The following is a 22147-nucleotide window of genomic DNA, read 5'->3' on the forward strand; positions in this document are numbered from 1 at the left end:
AGCAGACCGCAGTAGTGAGGTGACCTGGCGAGTGACAGTGCGCACTGCCCTTGATAATTCATGAGGATGAAAGTGGGGGCACCATGAGACAAACTTCCCTTGGTGCTGGTTCATTTCAGCGAAAAAAAAATCTTCACTGTCCAATAAACTGGGTTCCTATCCGGTCTATTTTTTGAGATAACCATAATGAATATGTATGAGATGTATACAGGCAAATGAATATGCTAACATGTCACAGCCCACACTTTGTCCCCCAAAATGGAACAGTCAAACTATGCCTATGGGAGGGAGGGGTGCCACTGGACACCACAGAGATGATTTTAAGGAGGAAAGGGGGGAGGATGATGAGTCATGATAGAGGGTGGTAGGGAGGCCGGCTGGTACTGGTGCTGGTCCAAGTCCCATTGGGAATTGGGAGGGCCACTAGACATCAGGGAAATTCTGGCCGGAGGTCAACAGAGGGGAATGAAATGGGGCTGATGCTGACGGTGGGGGCTCTATGCAAGTCTCAGAGCTGGCAGTAGGGTTCTGATGTTGAGATCTTGTAGTAGACATCAGCTGCAGGCTAACCAATAGGCTCTTTAGCATGCATTTTAATATGCTGTGTGCTGATGTCTACTACAGGAGTAAACCTCATTCAGAGCCCCTTTTAACATATAGTGGCCATTAATGAGCAGGTAAAATTGCTTGTTAAAGGTGCAAGGGCACACTGTACGTGCAGTAGCGGGGGTAAGGGTAATGGGGCAGGTATTTAGAGGGTTGGAGAGAATGTTTGATAGAAGCAAAATGGAGCAGAGTGGGTAGAAATAGGACAGTAGAGGGGTGAGTGAGGGAAGATAGTTTGATAGATTGGAGGAGTAGCCTAATGCAGTGGCGTACATAGCGTATTTGACACCTGGGGCCAATCATTTTTTAACACCCCCTCCTCTATATGAAAATATTATTTTTACTAGTAATCCATGAGTCACACAACAAGGGCGCACCTAGGAAAGGCAGCATCTTAAACATTGCAGTGAGCACTAGAACATCAATACACCCATTGTAAAACTAAACAAGACATTAGTAAAAATGATCCTGCCAACAGAAAACCATGTCTTTTTCACAAACATAGAACACAGATATATCCTCACCAAGTATAGAATAAGTAACCACAAACTAAAATAGAAATATGTAGCCAAAAATTAAACTGAACCCCCAAGAGGCCAGATTCCGCATACAATGCAACACCACAGAAAGAGTGATGCATGTCTCCTAGTACTGTGCAGAATATAAAAATAGCAGAAGTAAATATGAAAAAACTGACAAATACCAATCAACACTACGAATTAAAAAACAGAAATAAAACAAAACATAGAAAATAAGATAATACCATTTTATTGGACTAATACATAGTAACATAACATAGTAGATGAGGCAGAAAAAGACCTGCACGGTCCATCCATTTTTCAATTAGCTTTCAGAGGCCAAAACCTCCTTGCTCAGGTCAGTACAGTATACTGCTGTTACGGTCCTGTCCTGACCTAAGGATGGAGGTTTTGGTCTATGAAAGTTGGTCAAAAATGTATTAAAATTAGTCCAACAAAAATATCACCTTATTTTCATTTTCTGTTTATCACCACAGCTACAATACTACTTTATTCTAAGGCAAATAAATACATCTTTTTTTCTACCTTTGTTGTCTCTGGTTTCTGCTTTCCTTGACTTCTCTTTCTCTCTCCCTTTCATCCAGCTTGTCTGCTTTCTCTGCCCCTTCCATCCACTGTCTGCCCTTTCCCCCTTTGCATGGTGTCTGCCAGCTTTCTCTGCCTCCTCCATCCACTGCCTGCCATTTCTTTCCCTTCTATCCTGCCTGTCTCCCTCTCTCCTTTTTACATGATTCATTCCAGTGTCTCCCTCCCTCCATCTTTATTTCTCCTCTCTCTGTACTCCATCCATATCCATCTTCTGTTTATCTCCTGTCTATTTGACTTTTTTCTCTCCATGTCCACTGTCATTCCCTCTGACTCACTATTCTCTCCTATCCATAACCTCCCCTCTGTGTCCCTATCCCTATTCCCCCCATGTTCAGCATTTCCTCTCTGTGTTCCCATCCCTGTTCCCCCCATGTTCAGAGTCTGCCCTCTGTGTCCCCTTCCCATGTTCCTCACCCTTCTTTCTCCCTCTCTCCTGCACTCCCATCCCGGGGCCAGTATCTCTCTCCCTCTTCTCTCCCCTGCTTCATAGTACTGCATCTCATTCTCCCCCTCCCCAGATCCAGGTTTTTCCCAGTCTCCTCTCCCTCATGCGTCGCACCTTTCTCTCCCCTCCCCCTCTTGCTTCCCTTTGATCTGGCATCACTCTCACTCCTTTCTACACCCCCCCCCCACCCGTTTCTCCCATTCCCCTGTCATTGTTTTCTCCACCACTCTTTTCCCTTGGGTCTGGCATCCCTTTCTCCACCCCCTTTCCCTTTGGCCTGGCTGGAATCGCTCTGCCTCCTTACTCCACACCCGTTCCGCTTCTGCATGTCTCCAAGCTTCCAGGCCCGCCAGCAGCATCTTAGCAATGAAAGTGCTGCCTTCTGCTTACCCCGGAAGCCTCCTCTATACAGCTTCCAGCATAGGCGGGATGCAGTACAGAGAATGCTTCCGGGGCTTGCCGAAGGCAGTGCTTACATTGCTGATGCTGCCGGAGGCCTCGAAGTTTAAAGAACAGCAAACTGGGGCGAGTGAGGAGGGGGGAGAGCAATGCCGCAATGGGGGAGGATGGGACACCCCATGCAGCACCGCACCAGTCGGGGGGGGGGGTGAAGACATACGCAGCAACACCGCACCAGTTGGGGGAGGAGGGAAGACGTCCATGGATGGCAGCATCCCCTAACGACCTGCACTGGGGCGGACCGCCCCCACCGCCCTGTCCTCGGTACGCCACTAGCCTAATGGTTAGTGCAGCGGCCTGAGAAACTGGGGAACCAGGTTCGATTTCCACTGCATCTCCTTGTGACTCTGGGCAAGTCACTTAACTCTCCACTGCCCCAAATACAAAATAAATACCTGTATAAAATAAGTAATCCACTTTGATTGTAATCACAGTAAGTAAGTATATCAAATCCTATCCCCGTTCCCTTTGTCTGACTATGCACTGAGATGGCAACCAACAGCACAATGCATCTACCCCCAGATTCTTTACAGTGCAACCTAAGTTGCACACAACTCCAGTTGTACTCTGGATTTGTGCACACAACTTAATTAGTTAACAAGCTAATCAGTGCTGATAATTGCCAAATAAGCAGTAGTTGACAGTAATTGGCATTAATTAGAATTTACATTGGCACTTAGGTGCATTTCCTTTTGTAACTACCAGGACTTAGACACAAGCATTTACACCAGCCTGACTTTAGGTGTAGAAATCCACACTCCGCACAAATTCTATAGAACCAGCACCACACTGTACTGTTATTATACAAGTCATACTGAGCACAGATCATACCAGCACCTATCTTTGGGTGCTATTTACTGAATAAGTTTCTGCTTCACCCAGACTCTGCCAATACAATATGTCGCTCCCATTGTAAAATATAAGTTGATTTAAATGTATACTCATTCATCATTGGTATCCAGATGATGAGCTGGGTAAGATAGGAGAGCAAAATACTAACTTTGAGAAAATATCTGTATTCTAAAATACTCCTTGTCCTTAGTTTACATTTCCTTCACTCCACTACCTCTCTTCTAACCCCCTTTCTGCCCCCCCCCCCTCCACTGCCACCAACACATACATATGCACCTTTTCCCAATCATCCAGCCTATGGAAAAAGCCTTCTTTAAAGAAAGAGTTAAACTAGCACAGTTGCACTGCCCTTAGTTGACAAGTCCATTAAATCAGTTTAGAGCTTTCTTGTTTGCTGAATGGAAATTAACACATCCTTTTTTTTTTATTTTTTTCAGTCTCCCTACCTAAAACATCCAGTCTGCTGCCTGTGCTGAGATGAGTCTCTGGCTGCCAGTCCTTTTAGCTTTGTTTATCTCAGTCCTTGGTGGTCTTCATCTCTTAGGAGTGTTTCGTAGAAGACGACCCAAAGAGCCTCCTTTGGATAAGGGTCATATTCCATGGCTGGGACATGCATTGGACTTCAGAAACAACACTGTAGAATTTTTGCAGAAAATGCAAAGGAAACATGGGGATATATTCACTGTTCAGATTGGAGGCTACTGTATCACTTTTGTAATGGATCCCTTCTCCTTTGGATCAATATTAACGGAAACAAGATCAAAATTTGATTTGATCCATCTTAAAAAACAATTGGTTGCAAGGGCTTTTGGCTATTATCGTTTAGAAAATGAACACAAGATTCTAGAAGTAACCAATAAGCATCTCATGGGGGATGGCTTAGTGATCATGACAAAGGCCATGATGAAAAACTTGCAGAAACTGATGCTTCATAGTATTGGAACAGTAAAAAATCAGAAGGAGTGGCAGTACGATGGACTTTTCCACTACAGCAGCAATACTACGTTCCGAGCAGGTTACCTCACTTTATTTGGAAATGAAACAGTTAAGAGTATGGGAAGCAAAGAAAAAGCTGAGGAATTTGATTGGGTTCATTCTGAAGAACTATTCAATGAATTCAGAAAGTATGATTCTCTGTTTCCAAATCTGGTCTATGCTATGCCTCCTCTGAAAGGTAAACTAGAAGCCGAGAGATTGAAAAGACTTTTTTGGAACGTGCTGTCATTTAAGAAGACCATGCAGAAGGACAATGTTAGTAGGTGGGTCATTGACCAGCTTCAGTTAAGGCAAGAACAAGGAATGGCAGAACACATGCTGGCTAGGTGCATGTTTATGCTTCTATGGGGATCCCAATCAAACACTGCATCTGCAAGCTTCTGGCTTCTCTTTTTCCTAATGAAACACCCAGAAGCATTGAAAGCAGTAAAAGAAGAAGTGGAAAAAGTCCTTAAAGAGACTAACCAAGAAGTGAAGCCCGGTGGACCTCTGATAAACCTCACCAGGGACATGTTAATGAAGACCCCCATTCTTGATAGTGCAGTGGAGGAGACTTTGCGTTTAATGAGTGTTCCAGGTCTGATCAGAGCAATAATGCAGGATGTAGATTTCAAGATGGCCGATGGAAGAGAATATGCCCTTCGCAAAGGAGACCGAATTGGTATTTTTCCATATATTTCTGTGCATATGGATCCAGAGATCCATCCAGAACCCCACCAATTCAAGTATGACCGTTTCTTGAGTCCTGATGGTATAAGAAGAGCAAATTTCTATAAGAATGGCAAGAAGGTGAAATATTTCACCATGCCATGGGGGGGAGGAAAATCAATGTGTCCTGGCCGTTTCTTTGCTACAAATGAACTGAAACAATTTGTGTTCCTGATGCTTGTTTATTTTGACATTGAGCTGGTAAATGCAGAAGAGGAGATCCTGCCAATTGATCAGAACAGAATGGGCTTGGGCATCGTACATCCAAAACGTGATATTCAGTTTAGATATAAGTTACGTTGCTGACTTGAGAATTTGAAAATTCTTAGAGTGTTTGTACAACTTCTCAATCTGTAATATGAATCAGATATAAATGTTTTTTAAATGCATTTCCTATATGTACAATCAAAGGAAACTTTGAACATACTACTACTACAAATCATTTCTATAGCGCTACCAGTCGTATGCAGCACTTCACAGTTAACATGTAAGTAAACCAATTTCTTAAATAGTATAAAAATATTATTTTATTCAAAAAACCAGATAATACTAAATAGTCCACGTAAGGGAGAACCCAAATAGTAAAAAAAAACAAACCTCAAAAGAAGGTTATTATCATGAAAATGTTCAAGGAATGTAAGGAACAGAACAAACTCAAAATCTAACAGACCCAATAAAGCGTGCTAGTTTACTGATCCTAAACACTAGAACTTCCTTCACCTTCATGAAAAAATTGTAATGGTGATGACTCATAGAACACATGCTTATTATTATCTAGGGATGTAATGCATTTACATGGATATCACAATTGAAATTTGGCACCCCAAGATAAAATTTGTGCACAATAAACAAAGAAATTCTTCCTTCTAACTTGACGTCAGGAAAAATCAAAAATTTCTCTTCTAGGAAAGTGCAATGATTACCTCTAAATAATAAACGAAGCAGTGCTTTTTATCCTGATGGAAAGCAAAGGAAACTATTAAAGTAGCTCTGGTTACAACCTTGTCTGTAGAACCCTCTAATATGTCTGTAAGAGTTAAACAATCTGAGGAAACGTCAGCTGTTGATATTCCCTATGAGGAGCTGGTTCACCTCAGAGTCAATGTAGACAAGTAAAGGAGCATTTTTGAAAGGATGTGCAAGTCAGAATAGGGATCTTCATGTCAAAATGTCCCCAAAGAATGTCCATCTCACTTGTATTTTTGAAAAGTAATACATTGAGATTTCCTGTTTGAAAATATGTGAGATAGACGGACATTCATGTGCTGGAAATGTCCAGAATGAGCAGCCATTTTACAAACTGGAATGTCCAAGTTATGAACAGGGAGTGGGAAAACAAACATGGACAACTGACTGGCAGCATTCTTAGAAAATGGCCACACAAACATCCTTGCTGAGTAGAGGGGCAGCCTAGTGGATAGTGTAGTACACTGGCATAGCCAAGGGTGGGCTGGGCCCACCCATTTGGAGCTCAGGCCCACCAGTAGCAGCACACCTATGATGTGGCTGGCAGAGATTCCCAAGCTAAAAACTCCCAACAACTGTCCCTCCTGCATACCTTATAAATAGCAGATCTTCGTCTGCAGGAAGCAGCGACTGATACATACTGCTCACACCGGCCCCAAAGCCTTCCCCTCTGACGTATTCCCGCCTATGCAGAAACAGGAAGCTGCATCAGTGGGAAGGATGTGGGGCCAACATGAATACTGTGTATTAGTTGCTGCTTACTGCCGGTGAAAATCTGCTATATGAAAGGTGTGCAGGAGAGGGGGGATATTTGAGAGACCATATGGCTTGCAGGTGAGAGGAGAGACCAAATCACCTGTGGGATGGGGTGGGGTTGTTCTGCTCACCCATCTTGGGCCCAGGCCCATCCAAAATTGGGTGTCTGGCTATGCCCCTGGTGTAGTAGACTGTAAATCAAGGGACCTAGGTTCAAATCCCACTTTAACTCTTTTACTTTGTAATTGTGAGCCCTCCAGGAACAGAATAATACCTCTGTACCTGAATGTTGTCATAGCCATGGTTGAGTCCCCGCATCCTGACTCACCTTTTCTTCCTGTGGTTGGGTTCCATGACTTCTCCAGAATGCCTCCCTGGCATTACATTCCTCCTGCACGGATTTCTCTGCTTCCTGTTTTCCAAGTTCCATTCCAGAGATCAGGGCCGTGCCTAGGGTCTCTGGTGCCCCCCTGCAGACTATTAGTTGCCCCCCCTAGCATAAAATACCATAAATAAGTAAATAAATATAAACTTTTAACAGGGCATCTGCTTAAGAAAGCAGTTAGGTGCCTACTAAGACTCATAATGACACATACCCTATCTTTCTATAACATGGCGCCTACAGGAGAGGAGCATGGGGAGTTATCGTGGGGAGCAGTTTCTGAACATGTCCAGCGATTCTCCTTCGCCCCATCCCCCTTCCATTTATGGCCACCTGCTCGCCCTCTTCTCCCCCCAACATCCCCCTTTCTCTTCCTGTCACCTTTGTCTTTTTTAATTTACCTCGATCGCAGCGTTCGCATCATTTCAAAACCCTGCCTGTCTCTAGCTTTCCCTCTCTTCGTGAGTTTGTTCCCTCAGAGTCCCGCCCTCGAGGAAATGACATCAGAAGGCAGGACTCTGAGGGAACGAGCTCACGAAGAGAGGGAAAGCTAGAGCAGTGGCGTAGCTAGGGTAGTTGACACCCGGGTCCGGTCATTTTTTAACACCCCCCTCCAAAATCTAGTACTAGGCATGCTGAGAATACAAAACACTCAGGACCTATAGAGCAATTCAACCATACCATAAGCATTCATTTCTACGAGTCACACAAGGAAAAGGAAAGCATCTTAAACACTACAGTGAGCACTAGAACATCAATTCATCTATTGTAAAACAAAACCTGGCAGAATAATACAGATCGTCGATCCTGCACAGTCAATGCCAACTGAAAGCCATGTCTTTTCCACAAATACAGATCCACTATAGAATAAGTAATAATAAACTTTCTATTTAGACAAAAATTAAACTGAACCCCCAAGATGCCAGACTCTGCATACAATGCAACACCACAGAAACAGAAAATGTCCCCTAGTACTGTGCAAAATATAAAGACAACAGATGTAAATTTGAAAAAACTAACAAATACCAATCACCACTTTACAAATTAACAAATAGAAATAAAACAAATACAGAAAATAAAATAATACCATTTTATTGGACTAATACATTTAGCTTCCAGAGGCCAAAATCTCCTTCCTCAGGTCAATACAGTATAGTGCTGTTACAGTATCCTATCCTGACCTGAGGAAGGGGGTTTTGTTCTCTGATAGTTAAGTCAAAATGTATTAAAATTAGTGCAATAAAAAGATTACCTTATTTACATGTTCTATTTATAAACATTTATTAACACAGCTACAATACTATATCCTAAAGCAAAAAAAAAAAAAATGTATTTTATTTACAGTTTGTCATCTCTGGTTTCTGCTTTCCTCATCTTCTTTTCACTGTCTTCCTTCCATCCAGCATCTGTCTTCGCTCTCTCTCTGCCATCCACTGTCTGCCCTCTCTAATGTCCCTTCCATCCACTGTCTGCCCTCTCTCTCTGCCCCTTCCATCCACTGTCTGCCCTCTCTCTCTCTTCCATCCACATCTGCCCTCTATTTCTGCCCCTTCCATCCACCATCTGCCCCAGTCTGCCATCTCTCTCTCCTCCTTCCACCCACCATCTGCCCTTTCTCTCTGCCCCTTCCACCCACCATCTGCTCTTTCTCTCTGCCCCTTCAATCCGTCTGCCCTCCCTCTCCCATCCATCCAGGGTCTGCCCTCCCTCACACTCCCCCCTTCCATCCAGGGTCTGTCCCCTCTCTCTCTCCCCCTCTTTTCAGCCCCCAGTTCAAGCCCCCTTATTTCAACTGCCCCTAGTTCCAGCTCCAGCCCACATCTCCCACCTGCCCCCCTTTTCAGCCCCACTATCCCACCAGTCCCCAGCCCTTTTCTCCCATCAGTCCTGAGCTTCAGCCCCCAGCCACTTCTCCCTGTCCCCTTTAAAGCCCCCAGTCCCCACATTTTCAGCCCCTGCCCCTTTTCAGCCCCCAGTTCCAGTACTGGCCCCCTTATCCCAACTACCCTCCTTTTCAGCCCCTAGTTCCAGCCCCCTTCATCCACCACATGCCTTGCATCCCCCCTTTTCAGCCCCAGACCCATTTTCCCACCTGCCCCAGGCATGGACCCATTCTCCTTCCTGCCCCCTTGTCAGACCCCAGTTCCAGTTTCAGACCCCTTCTCCCATCTGAGCACTCCCCTCCCCAGTCCCCTTCTCCCCTCTGAGCTCCCCCACCCCTGCACCCCTCAGAGCTCCCCCACCTCTCCCCAATCCCCTTCTCACCTCTGAAGACCCCTCAGAGCTCCCCTACCCTCCCCAATCCCCTTCTCCCCTCTGAGCTCCCCCACCCTACCCAATCCCCTTCTCCCCTCTGAGCACTCCTCTGAGCTCCCCCACCCTTCCCCAATCCCCTTTTCCCCTCTGAGCTCCCCCTCTCTCATCTGAGCCCCCCTCTGACCCGGTCCCGTCCCCCCTCCGTCGAAAGCCGACAGAGCCCTCATCTCCTGCCACCACCCTGCCTTTTTTTTAAAAATCCATGCAGCGACGCAGGCAGCGCCTCGTATCTGCCCTGCGTGTGCTGTGAAAGGAGAAATTCGCCTCGCTGGCATTGGGCCTTCCCTCGCTGTGTCCCGCCCTCGAGGAAATAGGAAGTTACCTCAGAAGAGGGCGGGACACAGCGAGGGAAGGCTCAACGCCAGCGAGGCGATTTTCTCCTTTTACAGCACACGCAGGGCAGACGCAAGGCGCTGCCTGCGTCGCTGCATGGATTTTTTTTTAAAAGGCAGGGTGGTAGGAGGAGACGAGGGCTCTGTCGGCTCTCGACTGAGGGGAGACTGGACCGGGTCGGGGGGGCTCAGATGAGAGAGGGGGAGCTCAGAGGCGCTGCCTACAACTAACCCCCAAGCGGTATGGTGGGGCAGCACCGCAGCGGCGCCCTTGAAGGCAGGCACCCCCCTACGGTGCTTACCCCGCTTACCCTGTTGACACGACCCTGCCAGAGATTATCCAACCCTCACTCTGAAGTTCCAGCATTCTTGTGTCATTCCAGAGACTATGCAAACCTCAGTCTAATGTCCTAGTATTCTAACCTCTGTTTGGTGCCCTTGCTGTGTTTTTAAGTGCAATACAAGCCTCATTCCAGGGCAGCAGAGGTTTTGACATCATTAATGAGGGCCTTTATAAGGAACCATGGGACTCTCATTCACTACCTTCGCAGTCTGGTATTGAGTTATCTCCTGTTTGGATTTGCCCTGTTTGTCTTCAGTTCCAGTGCCAGTCCTGCTGGTCTTCATTCCAGTTGCAGCTCTGTTGGTCTTCAGCTCCAGTCCTAGCTCTGCTTGTTTTGAGTTCCAATTCCAGCCCTGCTTGTGTTCAGCTCCAGTTCCAGCCCCATTTGTCTTTAGCTCCAGTCTTCAGCTCTAGTTTCAGCCCTACCTGCCTCCAGCTTGGTTTGTCTCATCCCCAGATCTGCTTGTCTCAAGCTCCAGCCTTGTCTTGCCTGGTTTCTGCCTCAGTGCTCTGTCATGTCTGGGTGGCTCACCTGCCGCTAGTTGCTAACCAGCGGCAGCCCAAGAGCTCAGAGTGTGACAGTTTGCAATGGCAATGAGCTTGGCTGAATCACCCATCCTGCAGCTGCTTCAGCAACTCTCTCTCCAGCTTCAACACCTAGCTGATGCCGTCTATGACATGAACCAGTTGCAGTGACTTACAGGGGTTGTTCAGGCTCTGGCTGACTGCCTGGACCACCACCTTCCTTCACGTTTGGATCCAGTACTTGCGATAGCTACTGTAACTCCAAGCATTTGACTCATGGTACCACCGAGATATGACGGAAACCCCAAAGACTGTACAGCGTTCTTCAACCAGTGCTGGATAATTTTTGAACTGCAAGCCAGAGATTTTCCTTCTGACAGCACTCAGGTGGCCTATATCATCTCCTTGCTGTCTGGTCAATCGTTAGCATGGGTGTCTCCTCTTTGGAGACTTTCCCAAGCTCTTCAAAGACCCTCTTGAATTGTCCCAAGAAACTCTGGAGGTCATGCCTTTTGTTCCAGTTCCAGCCCTGTTTGTCTTTAGCTCCAGTCCTAGCTCTGCTTGTCTTCAGCTCTAATTTCAGCCCTGTCTGCCTCCAGGCAGAATAATTAAGTCGTTGGGAAAAACTGATGATGATTACAGTGTATTTGTTTAGCATGTTCACTTTATCCTTATCACTCTCCACATAGCCATCCTCAGTATCTTTCAGTCTACATTTCCATTCCTATCTTTTCTTCTTTCCCCAATATATCTGAAAAAGTTCTTCTCACATCCCTTTACTTCTTTAGCCGTTTTCTCTTCTGCCTGTGCTTTCGTTAACCTTATTTCCCTCTTTGCTTCTTTCAGTTGAATTCGGTAATCTTTCTCTTGTTTACTTTCCTTGTGTAAAGATCAGTTGCCATATTTATAGCAGCTTTCAGCTTGGACCACTGCACTTCCACTTTGTCTATGCCTACCCATGCCCTCAGCTCCTTCAGGTATTCCCCCATTTTATCAAAATACTGTACTTTGAATCTTGTGCAGCTGCTCTTGGCTTCTGCTCTTATATCAAACCATATCGTGTGATCAACACTATTGCCTAGGTGGGTACCCACCCAGACATTAGAAACACTGCCTCCATTTGTGGGCAGTAGGTACAGCGTCAGCCATTCCCTCATGGATTCTGTCACCATTTGTCTGACACTGACAGACATCCATGATCTCTCTTCTTCTTTCCAGTTCTGCGCACAGGACATTCCAATCCACATCAGGTAAATAGATATCTCCCAGCAATAGCACCTCCCCTTTCATACAAAGCTTATAGATATCTTCTATGATATCCTTGTCCAACTTCTCCATTTGTGCTGGAGGTCTGTAGATAACACTCGTATGGATAAAGGTTCCATCTTTTCTTTCTAGAACAATCCATATAGCTTCTTCCTTTCCCCACATCCCCTGCATTTCAGCCACTCTGATATTATTTTTCACATACAGTGCCACTCCTCTACCCCTTCGACTCTCCCTATCCTTCCTAAAAAGAATATAGCCCAGTATGGTTGCATCCCATTCATGAGAATCATTGAACCGTGTTTCTGTAATAGCAACAATATTCAAGTCTTCTTCAAACATCAGGGCTTGCAAATCTTGAACCCACTCTGAATGTCTATAATACCTGAAGCTGTCACAGAGACTGGTATTCCTTTCCAGCAACTACTGGGGGATTAAGGAAGTGTTGTGCCTTAATCCCTCCAGTGGCCAGCTGCTCAGTAACAGCATCTTTCTGTACCCTAGATGTTATAAAAACAAGCCTAACTAAGGATGTCTTTCTTTTTAGGCTTGGATATTTCCTTCCCTTCAGTAATCGCTGCTGTACATCCTGATTATGGGCTCTCCTTAATCCATGCAAAAACATGCCCCAACACACCCCCTTGATATTTGGACATAAGGGAAGGGAAATGGGAAACAAGCAGTGTCAGACATCCAAATCCTGCCTTTGCGAAATTAGGATTTCGACATTTCAAGCACTTGAAAGTCCATTTTGGAATAGTGCATGCTCATCTTAAAGCAGGTGTACTATTTGCACATAGCGCACGCTCTTCTTAAAGTGGGTGTACTATCATTTAAATGAGCTCTGCGGTATACCCTGGCTCGTTCGTGCCAGAGACCTATGATCACGCCACGCTGGTAAATGTGGGAGCTAGTCCAGTGCTAGTGGCCGCTAGCATCTGCCTTTACCTTTGGTCATCGGAGCCTTAATGTGTGCTCTTATCAGAAAGTATAGTCATTTAAAGCAACAGCCCATCCTCCAGTACTTAATAGTCGCCTATCAGGCTTATTTTCGAAAGAGAAGGACGCCTATCTTTTGACACAAATTGGGAGATGGACGTCTTTCTCCCAGGGTCGCCCAAATCAGCATAATTGAAAGCCGATTTTGGGCGTTCCCAACTGCTTTCTTTCGCAGGGATGACCAAAGTTCCCAGGGACGTGTCTGAAGCGTAGCGAAGGCTGGTCTTGGGTGTGCCTAACACATGTGCGTCCTCGACCCATAATGGAAAAAAAAGGGCGTCCCTGACGAGCACTTGGACGATTTTACTTGGTCCTTTATTTCTTATGACCAAGCCAGGAAAAGGTGCCCGAACTGACCAGATGACCACCAGAGGGAATCGGGGATGACCTCCCCTTACTTCCCCAGTGGTCACTAACCCCCTCCCACCCTAAAAAAAGGTTTTTTTTAATATTTTTTGCCAGCCTCAAATATCATACCCAGCTCCATGACAGCAGTATGCAGGCCCCTGGAGCAGTATTAGTGGGTGCAGTGCACTTCAGGCAGGTGGACCCAGGTCCATTCCCCCCTACCTGTTACACTTGTGTAGAAGTGAGCCCTCCAAAACCCACTACAAACCCACTGTACCCACACCTAGGTGCCCCCCTTCACCTGTAAGGGCTATGGTAGTGGTGGCTAGTGGGTTTTGGGGGGCTCAGCACAAAAGGTAAGGGAGCTATGTACCTGGAAGCAATTTATGAAGTCCACTGCAGTGCCCCCTAGGGTGCCCAGTTGGTGTCCTGGCATGTCAGGGGGACCAGTGCACTACGAATGCTAGCTCCTTCCATGACCAAAGGGCTTGTGTTTGATCATTTCTGAGATGGGCGTCCTTAGTTTCCATTATCGCCGAAAATCTGAAACGACCAAATCTAAGGACGACCATCTCTAGGGACGACCTAAATGTCAAGATTTGGGCGTCCCCGACCCTATTATTGAAATGAAAGATGGACGTCCATCTTGTTTTGATAATACGGGTTTCCCTGCCCCTTCACTGGGACATCCTACAAGGACGTCCTCAGGAAATCTTGGGTGCCCCTTTCGATTATGCCCCTCCACGTGTCTTTAGAAAATACTATGACAAAGTGGCAAGATCACACCTAAATTGAAGTTGCCGACATTTACGCATGCTCAGGAGTAGGTGTAAATGTTCACATTTAAAGTAAGTGCATTTATACATATTCTACACTATGATAAAAAGTGAGACCCCTAAGCATTTTGCAATAACAACCTCAAACCTGCACCAAAATAATTACAATTTTACATGCAGAAAGTGACATCTATTTGCATCACCAATGCCAAATTACATAGAAATCCCTCATCCTGTTTAAGAGATTTTTAAGTTTTACAGACTGCTGTCACAAATACCAGTTTCTGACGACTTAATTATTTACTTACTCGCTGATGTCATCCATGGTGTCATTGCACATTGATAAACAAAATGTCAGCAGAAGATCAAGTTTTAATTAAAATGCTCAGAGTTGAAAAAGGATATGGTGCTAAGCGACTGTTCAGGTTGGCATTAATTGTGTTAAAAACTGTAACTTCAGGGCAGTGTTATTTAAAATTTGACAAGTCAATAACATTAAGGTGAATTTCTATGAAACCACACAACATTATTTGAAATAGATCTTTATGCATGTAAAAGTAATTCGGTCAATGGCATACGCACATTGGCTGCCATCAGGGGCAGGTCACTGCTACACCCCTCCCCCGGCGCATCACCCCCCCCCCCCCCTCTCGGCGCATCACCTTCCTCCCCGTCTTCCAAAGTACATCATCCTCACCACCTTGGGATGCACGGAGCAGTCGCGCATCTGTCAACTCCGCTGGTCCCCTGCCCCGGAATAGGAAGTAACGACGGGGGGCAGGGAACTGGTGAAGCCGACAGACGCGCGGCTGTTCTGTGCACCCCAAGGTGATGAGGATGATGCACTTTGGAGGACAGGGAGGAAGGTGATGCGACGAGAGGGGGAGGGTGATGCGATGGGATATGATGCGCCGGGGTGGGGTGATAAGCCAGGTGGTCATAGGCTAGTCAGCAGTTTGTATGTCTTCCCCCCACCCTCCATCATACACAGCTCCCTCTAGCACAGTGGCTCTCAACCGGCATGTTGGGACTCACTGGTGTACCACCGAGAGCTGGGACCTGTGCCACCAAACCTTTGTCAGTAAGCTTGTGCTTTTCTTATCGACCATATGTTGCAGAAAGTTGGGGAGAGCTGCAAACCAGGAAGTCAGGTACTTGAAATCAAATTAACTGATCCCCACTTCTACCACCAGCCCTAACTAGAAATATAACAGGCCTCTACCCCACCCCACCCCTCTCCTTCCTCCATAGCAGTCACCACTATTATATTTGTGTTTCCCCTGCATCATTGTTAGCAGCAATAAAATTATATGTAAAGTTTTTTCTTAGTTCAGCTGTTAATTGTAGTGTTCAATATGTCGCACAGGTGAACATTGTCAGGTGTGTCAGCACAAAGAAAGGTTGAGACCTGCTGCTGTTACCTGAGTACAGTGGTTGTCTGATTATCCACTGAGAGATTTTGGATCTTTTATTGTCTATGCAGGATCAAGTAATGCATGTGGTTAGATCTGTTTTTTTCCAGCTGAGATTGTGTAGCAGCAGGGATCAATTTTGTAAATTTCTGAAGACATATTTGTTTGAACACGCATGGAGATGATACTCTTGTGTGTTTTATGAGAGATAAGATTTGATCTGTTTTTGATTCTTTTGTTTGATTTTATTATGTATGTTGATTTGTAATCCGCCTAGTTGTAGGCAGAATGGAAAGTTTTAAATAAATACTTACATACTACGGGGGTTGTAGCTCATTTTCATGAATTCAGCTCTCCTATGAGCCTGAAGTATATTCTAGTAAAATAACCCTTTTATCTCCTGAAAAGACAATTTATTCTAGCAAAAGAATTCTTTATCTCCCTGGAAAACCTGGGGAGAGGTTTCATGCTGTTTTATACACAGAAAAGGTATAAAAAAATTATTCCCATGAAGGAAATTTTCAAACAATCTACATTATGGAGTCACTTTCCTAAGCTGCAGTAATCGCTAGTGTGTCCTTACTGCAGCTTATGGTTCAACGGTTTTTATTGATGACATGTCCAATGTACAAATTCAACTCTCCAAAATTACATTAATGCTATATCAAGCCACAGAAGTAAATATATCAATAGCAACAGTCATCAATTTTTTATCATTATTATCCCCCCTCCTATTATGTTTCAGCTTTTTTTCCCATTGAGGAGTATCACACCAGTCCACATAATCAAAATCAAAACAGTAACAGCCTTTTGTTCCTACAATACTATCTAATAAACTCATGTCAACCAATAATATGTTTAACAACAGTTTTCATCTCTCCTCTATCCAGCATATATCACTTGCCCCCATCATATCCCCCCCCCCCCCCCCCAGCCATTGTCCCCTCCCTTACCCACCTTCCCCATCCCCTGCTCAGGATGATATATGTTTTAAGCGGTATCCAAGCTACACATTATTTCTTTCACAGCGCATTAAGAATAAGACTTCTTCCTCTCTGGGTTAAAGTATCCAACAGGTATCCCCACATCTGTAGAAAGCGCGCTTTACGTCGACATGAGCCCCTTGCCTCTCTTGCCTCCCATGACATCAGCTGATGCACTTGATTGCACCAGTGCCAAAATTCTGGGGAATCCGCCAAGGTCCAATACTGCAATGCGCGTTTTCTTGCAAGAAGACAGAGTTTGTGACACAGTAATATACCATCCGCATTGAGACCTCGAAATGCTCCCGGATAATCCAAAATTAACTGGAGCGGGGTTCCCTCAATGCTACAGGACAGCAATGAAGACAAAAAAGATGCTACTCGCTTCAAGTAGCGCTGTACAATTTTACATTCCCAGAACGCATGGTAAAAAGTATTATCTGCCTCACTACATTTCAAACAAGTTACTGACCGCACCTCCCCCCCTATATAATTGGACTTGAGTATAATATGCTCTATGTATTACCCTAAAGGTGCATTGCCTAAGTCCAGCTGCACTGATTAATCGAGGGATACCCTTTAAGTGTGTTACAATGTCCCAGGATGTCAAGTTTATTCCCATATCCATTTCCCATCTCTGTCGAAGCTGGGCTAGCTCCTTCCCAGGCATCAGGCCCCAAATCCTCTGCTGAATGCTTGAAATAGAAGGAGACTCCTCAGAGATTTCTTCAAAAAACAATTTGACCTTCTCCCCCAACCTAATCTTTAATGCTTATTTATCTAGTTACTGCATGTATTGTTTTATCTGACAGTAAGCAAACATATTCGCCCATCAGTTGAGGCAGTGATTTAATTGTCCCATCCCTGCCCAAGACTTGCCTGAAGTGTTCTAGAAGGCAGAAGGACACATATCCCATCCTGAGTGATTTTGCATTACTCTCCAAATCAGATGAATAAATTAAGATAAAATAAAATACAGCAAAATTAAAAAAAAAAAAGGAAAACGCCCACAACTATCAAAGTAAACCCTATCCTATCCTCTTCTGTAGTTAGAGTGGATCTCCCCTCACCTCCTGCTCTCCTCTGGGAATGCCATCCATATAATCCCAAACACTCACAGATTATATATATCATACAGTCCAGGCTGACAATCTCAACATCTTTTTTTCTTCTATTTATATATATATTTTTTAATGTATATTTACGGGGATCATCAGAATAAATAACAGCAAGTCCCATCTGGGAACAGCGTCCCATATATTGTGGCGCTGTGTAAATCTTCATAGATCAACCCGATCTTATCTTTTTCAACTTTTATATATATCCTTAAAATAACATATCTTCATAACCTTTAAGGTACAATTTGAAATGCGATTTAATCCCGCATAGTATTGCATGATACTTAGCTTTGGCAACGATTTTCAACAGAGTCAAACCCCTGCCAACATGGCCAGGTTTCGTCGTCCTTCAGGGAAGAGGTTTGCTACAACAAAAAAAGTACAAAATTATCAAACTGCTGCCAGTCATAAAAATCATTTAAAATACTTTTACTCCATCACCAGAACTGTACCATCTCATTCTCTGCCTTAACGCATGAAAAAAATGGCAGCGGCATGTAGCGCGGAATCAATTAATTAAATAGCTAACAGCTGATCAAAAACTCTCTATCCTGATAGGGCAAAATGCTCCTACTCAAATCAGCGACCACCAATCAATTTCAGAATTCAACTCACTAGGATGCAAAGTCTGTAAGTGGAAAATCCATCTTTGTTCCTTATGGTTTAATAAACGCCCAGCGTTCCCACCCTCCCACCCTAGCTGAACATGGTCTATAATACGCCATTGAATATCTTCAGTTAACACATGATTTTAAATTCTTGACTTATGTTCATTTAACCGCAGTTTAATGGGGCGTCTAGATCACCCTACATACATCATATGGCATGGACAAACAATCACTATACTACATTACAAGTATTGCAATTTGTGAAAGATCGTACAGAAATCATATGAGAGGAGTTTGGAGGTGTCCATGAAAGTCCTTCAATTGTATAATTACACCATTGACAGGAGCCACATGGTTTGTGGCCTATCCTCTCCACAGCCTCTACGTCATAATCTATGCGCTTGTAAGTTAACTTCTCACCAATTGTTTTACTTCGCTTGAATGCACAGATCGGATGATCATGAAAACAAGCATGAACCTGTAGCATTTTCCAATTCAAATGTATACTATTATTTATCCTAGAACTTAAGGGGGAATAAGGTAATACCACCGTTAATCTATCTTCCTCCTGAGACTGTTTGTATTGTAATAGCCAATCCAGTTGTGAATACTTAGCTCGTAAATATGCTTTTTTAATAACAGTTCTAGGGTACCCTCTGTTCACCAAGCGTGAAGTTAATTTTGCTGCTTGTATTTCAAAAGATGTATCAGTAGAACACATCCTCCTCAATCGCAAAAATTGACTCACAGGCAGACTAGCTTTTAGATGGTACGGGTGAAAACTTGAAAAATGTAATAACGTATTACATGTGGTTGGCTTTTGAAAAAGAGTAGTTTGCAGATTCCCATTCACTTTATAGATCCATACATCCAAAAATTCAATTTCCTGAATATTTTGATGAAATGTAAATTTCAAATTAACTTGAAAGGAATTTAATTTTGCCATAAATACTTCCAATTGATGAACTGTTCCATTCCAAATGAAAAAAATATCGTCTAAAAAACGCTTCCATATTGGAATGTATTGAAAATCCTCTGCTGTATAAATGAAACGCTCTTCAAATTCCGCTAAATATAGGGTAGCAATAGAGGGCACTAAAGAAGCCCCCATCGCTACCCCCTGAATCTGTTCAAAAAATTCTTTTTGAAAAAAGAAATAATTTTTTTCTATAACAAGATGAGCTAACTGCATCAAAAACTGAGTGGAAATGCGTTGTGAAGGGGGACGTTTATCCAAAATATTTTCAATAATCTTTAAAGCTTCTTTTTGAGGGATTACAGTATACAGTGACGTGACATCCACTGTCACCAAAATAGAGTCTTCAGAAGGAGTCACAGATTGCAAACATCTTAGAAAGTCAGTAGTATCCTGTAAATATGACAATACTTGGGTCGCTGCTTTTTAAAAATACATCCCAAAATTTTGATAATGGCTCTAAAATGGTATTACAAAGCGCCACAATAGGGCGACCCAGTGGATCATATAAATTCTTGTGAACTTTGGGCAAAAAATAGATCCTCGGCGTATTAGGATGTTCAGAGCATAAAAAACGTGCCTCCCTAGATGTTATTTATTTATTTATTTGTTGCATTTGTATCCCACTTTATCCCACCTCTTTGCAGGCTCAAAGTGGCTTACAATACATCATGAATAGTGGAAGAATGTTAATAAACATTTAGTATTGCAGGGTTTTGGTCAGCATGATGATAATAAGACAGAATAATAGTGTACAAGCAGATATTAAGAGACAATTCTAAATATAGATCGGCAATTTGTACATATTCACATTGGTTGATCTTTGTGATAGGCTTTATTAAAGAGGTGGGTCTTTAGTAATGAGTGGAAGTTCGTTCTTTCGTAGACCGATTTCAAGCTGCGCGGTAGTGCATTCCATAGCTGCGTGCTCAGGTAGGTGAAGTTTGACGCATGCATTAGTTTGTATTTCATTCCTTTGCAGCTGGTGAAGTGCAGATCAAGGAATGTGCGGGATGATCTTTTGGTATTCCTAGGTGGTAAGTCGATCAGGTCTGACATGTAAGCTGGTGCATCTCCATGGATAATTTTATGAACTAATGAGCATACCTTGAAAGCGATATGTTCCTTAAGTGGGAGCTAATGTAGTTTTTCTCGTAAGGGCTTAGCACTTTCAAATTTTGATTTGCCGAATATAAGTCTAGCTGCAGTGTTTTGGGCTGTTTGGAGTTTCTTGATTATTTGTTCTTTGCAGCTGGCATATAGTGCGTTGCAATAGTCTAGATGACTGAGCACCATTGATTGTACCAGGTTGCGGAAAACACTCCTTGGGAAGAAAGGTCGTATTCTTTTTAATTTCCACATTGAGTGGAACATCTTCTTGGTTGTGTTTTTCGCGTGGTTCTCTAGTGTTAGATGTCGGTCAATGGTCACTCCAAGAATTTTTAGGGTTTCTGAGACAGGAAGGTTTAGGGTTGGTGTATTAATGACGGTGAATTATTTCTTGTTATGTTGGGAGGTGAGTATTAGGCATTGGGTTTTTCTGCGTTGAGTTTTAGCCGAAATGCGTCCGCCCAGGAATGCATGATATCAAGATTTTGGTTGATGTCATTGGAAATTTCTTTTAGGTCTTGTTTGAATGGGATGTAGATCGTTACGTCATCCGCATAAATGTATTGATTAAGGTTTTGATTTGATAGTAATTTTGCCAGGGGTATCATCATTAAATTGAATAGGGTCGGCGAGAGGGGGGATCCTTGTGGTACTCCGCATTCAGGTACCCATGCGGCTGAAATAGTCGATATGTCCATCGCCTCAGATGTTAAACATTTAATCTCATTTTGCAATTCCAAAGTTGGATCCGACTGTAATTTTCTGTATGTAGATGTATCTAAAAGTTGTTTCCATCCCTCCTGAAGATATTTTTGTTTGTCCCATAATGTAACTGCCCCACCTTTATCAGCTTTCACAATCACCACTTCCAATTGATTTTGAAGAGAAACTAAAGCTTCACGTTGACTCCTTGATAAATTATGAGCAATAAATTCCGATCTATGTGAATCTTCTATTTTCTGTAACTCATACAAAATACACTTCTGAAAAGCAAGGATGGAAGGATCCATATTATCCGTAGGCATCCAAGTGGATTTGGGATAAACAATTGAGATGTCTGGTATTGATGGATGATTTTGAAAGAACTTTTTAAGATGAAGTTTGCGAAAAAATCTGAACAAGGCTACCCGGGTCACAAATGGGTCATAATAGGATGTTGGGACAAAACTTAATCCCAAGTTCAAAAGTTGATTCTGTGATGATGTCAAATTGTAGTTAGAAATATTTATAACTACCGATTCTGGTTCGAACGAGCTCTGGTCTGGTAGTATCATCCTGATGTTGTCGGTTCGTTGAATTGCTGCTGCGGCGGCTGAAATTTTACTTGTTGCGCCCTTCTCCCTCGATTGTATGGACGCCGACTGTCTAAAAAAGATTGCTGTCTTGTTGATGTCATATTACCAGATCCAGCTCTTTGTATCTCTTCACCACTGGAATCACTATCACTTAAACCCCCACTGAATACAGTATCTGCTGTGGTTTTCCCCAACCGATCCTTCTGCATCCAGTAGTATATCTGATTGTTTGTGTAATCCCTTTCATCTCTTTTGAACTTTTTGATCTTGAACTGTCGAATCGACTCCCTAGTTGCCTTAAGTTTATCAGATAATTCCTGTTGGAGCTTAGAATACTCATCTTGAGAGGAGTTGTGTTGCAATTGCTCAGATATTTCTACTGCCTTATTTTTTAATTCCTGTTCAACTGTTGCAGTAGTTTCCACAATTAATAGCATTAAATC

At 43.6% G+C, this 22147-nt stretch overlaps 1 protein-coding gene across 1 annotated transcript; it reads left to right on the plus strand.

Moving 5' to 3' along the window:
* Nucleotides 1-3827: 3827 nt before the first annotated feature.
* Nucleotides 3828-5548, plus strand: LOC115466327 (5-beta-cholestane-3-alpha,7-alpha-diol 12-alpha-hydroxylase-like). Its single transcript, XM_030197507.1, has one exon. It carries the CDS (start codon nucleotides 3967-3969, stop codon nucleotides 5497-5499), a length of 1533 nt encoding a protein of 510 aa, XP_030053367.1. The 5' UTR covers nucleotides 3828-3966; the 3' UTR covers nucleotides 5500-5548.
* The last annotated feature ends 16599 nt before the right edge of the window (nucleotides 5549-22147 follow it).

This window comes from Microcaecilia unicolor, chromosome 1 (assembly GCF_901765095.1).
Source record: "Microcaecilia unicolor chromosome 1, aMicUni1.1, whole genome shotgun sequence".
NCBI classification, from domain to species: Eukaryota; Metazoa; Chordata; class Amphibia; order Gymnophiona; family Siphonopidae; genus Microcaecilia; species Microcaecilia unicolor.

What these genes read in the sequence shown, in the direction of transcription:
- LOC115466327 (XM_030197507.1), top strand. Translation starts at nt 3,967, where the DNA reads ATGAGTCTCTGGCTGCCAGTCCTTTTAGCTTTGTTTATCTCAGTCCTT.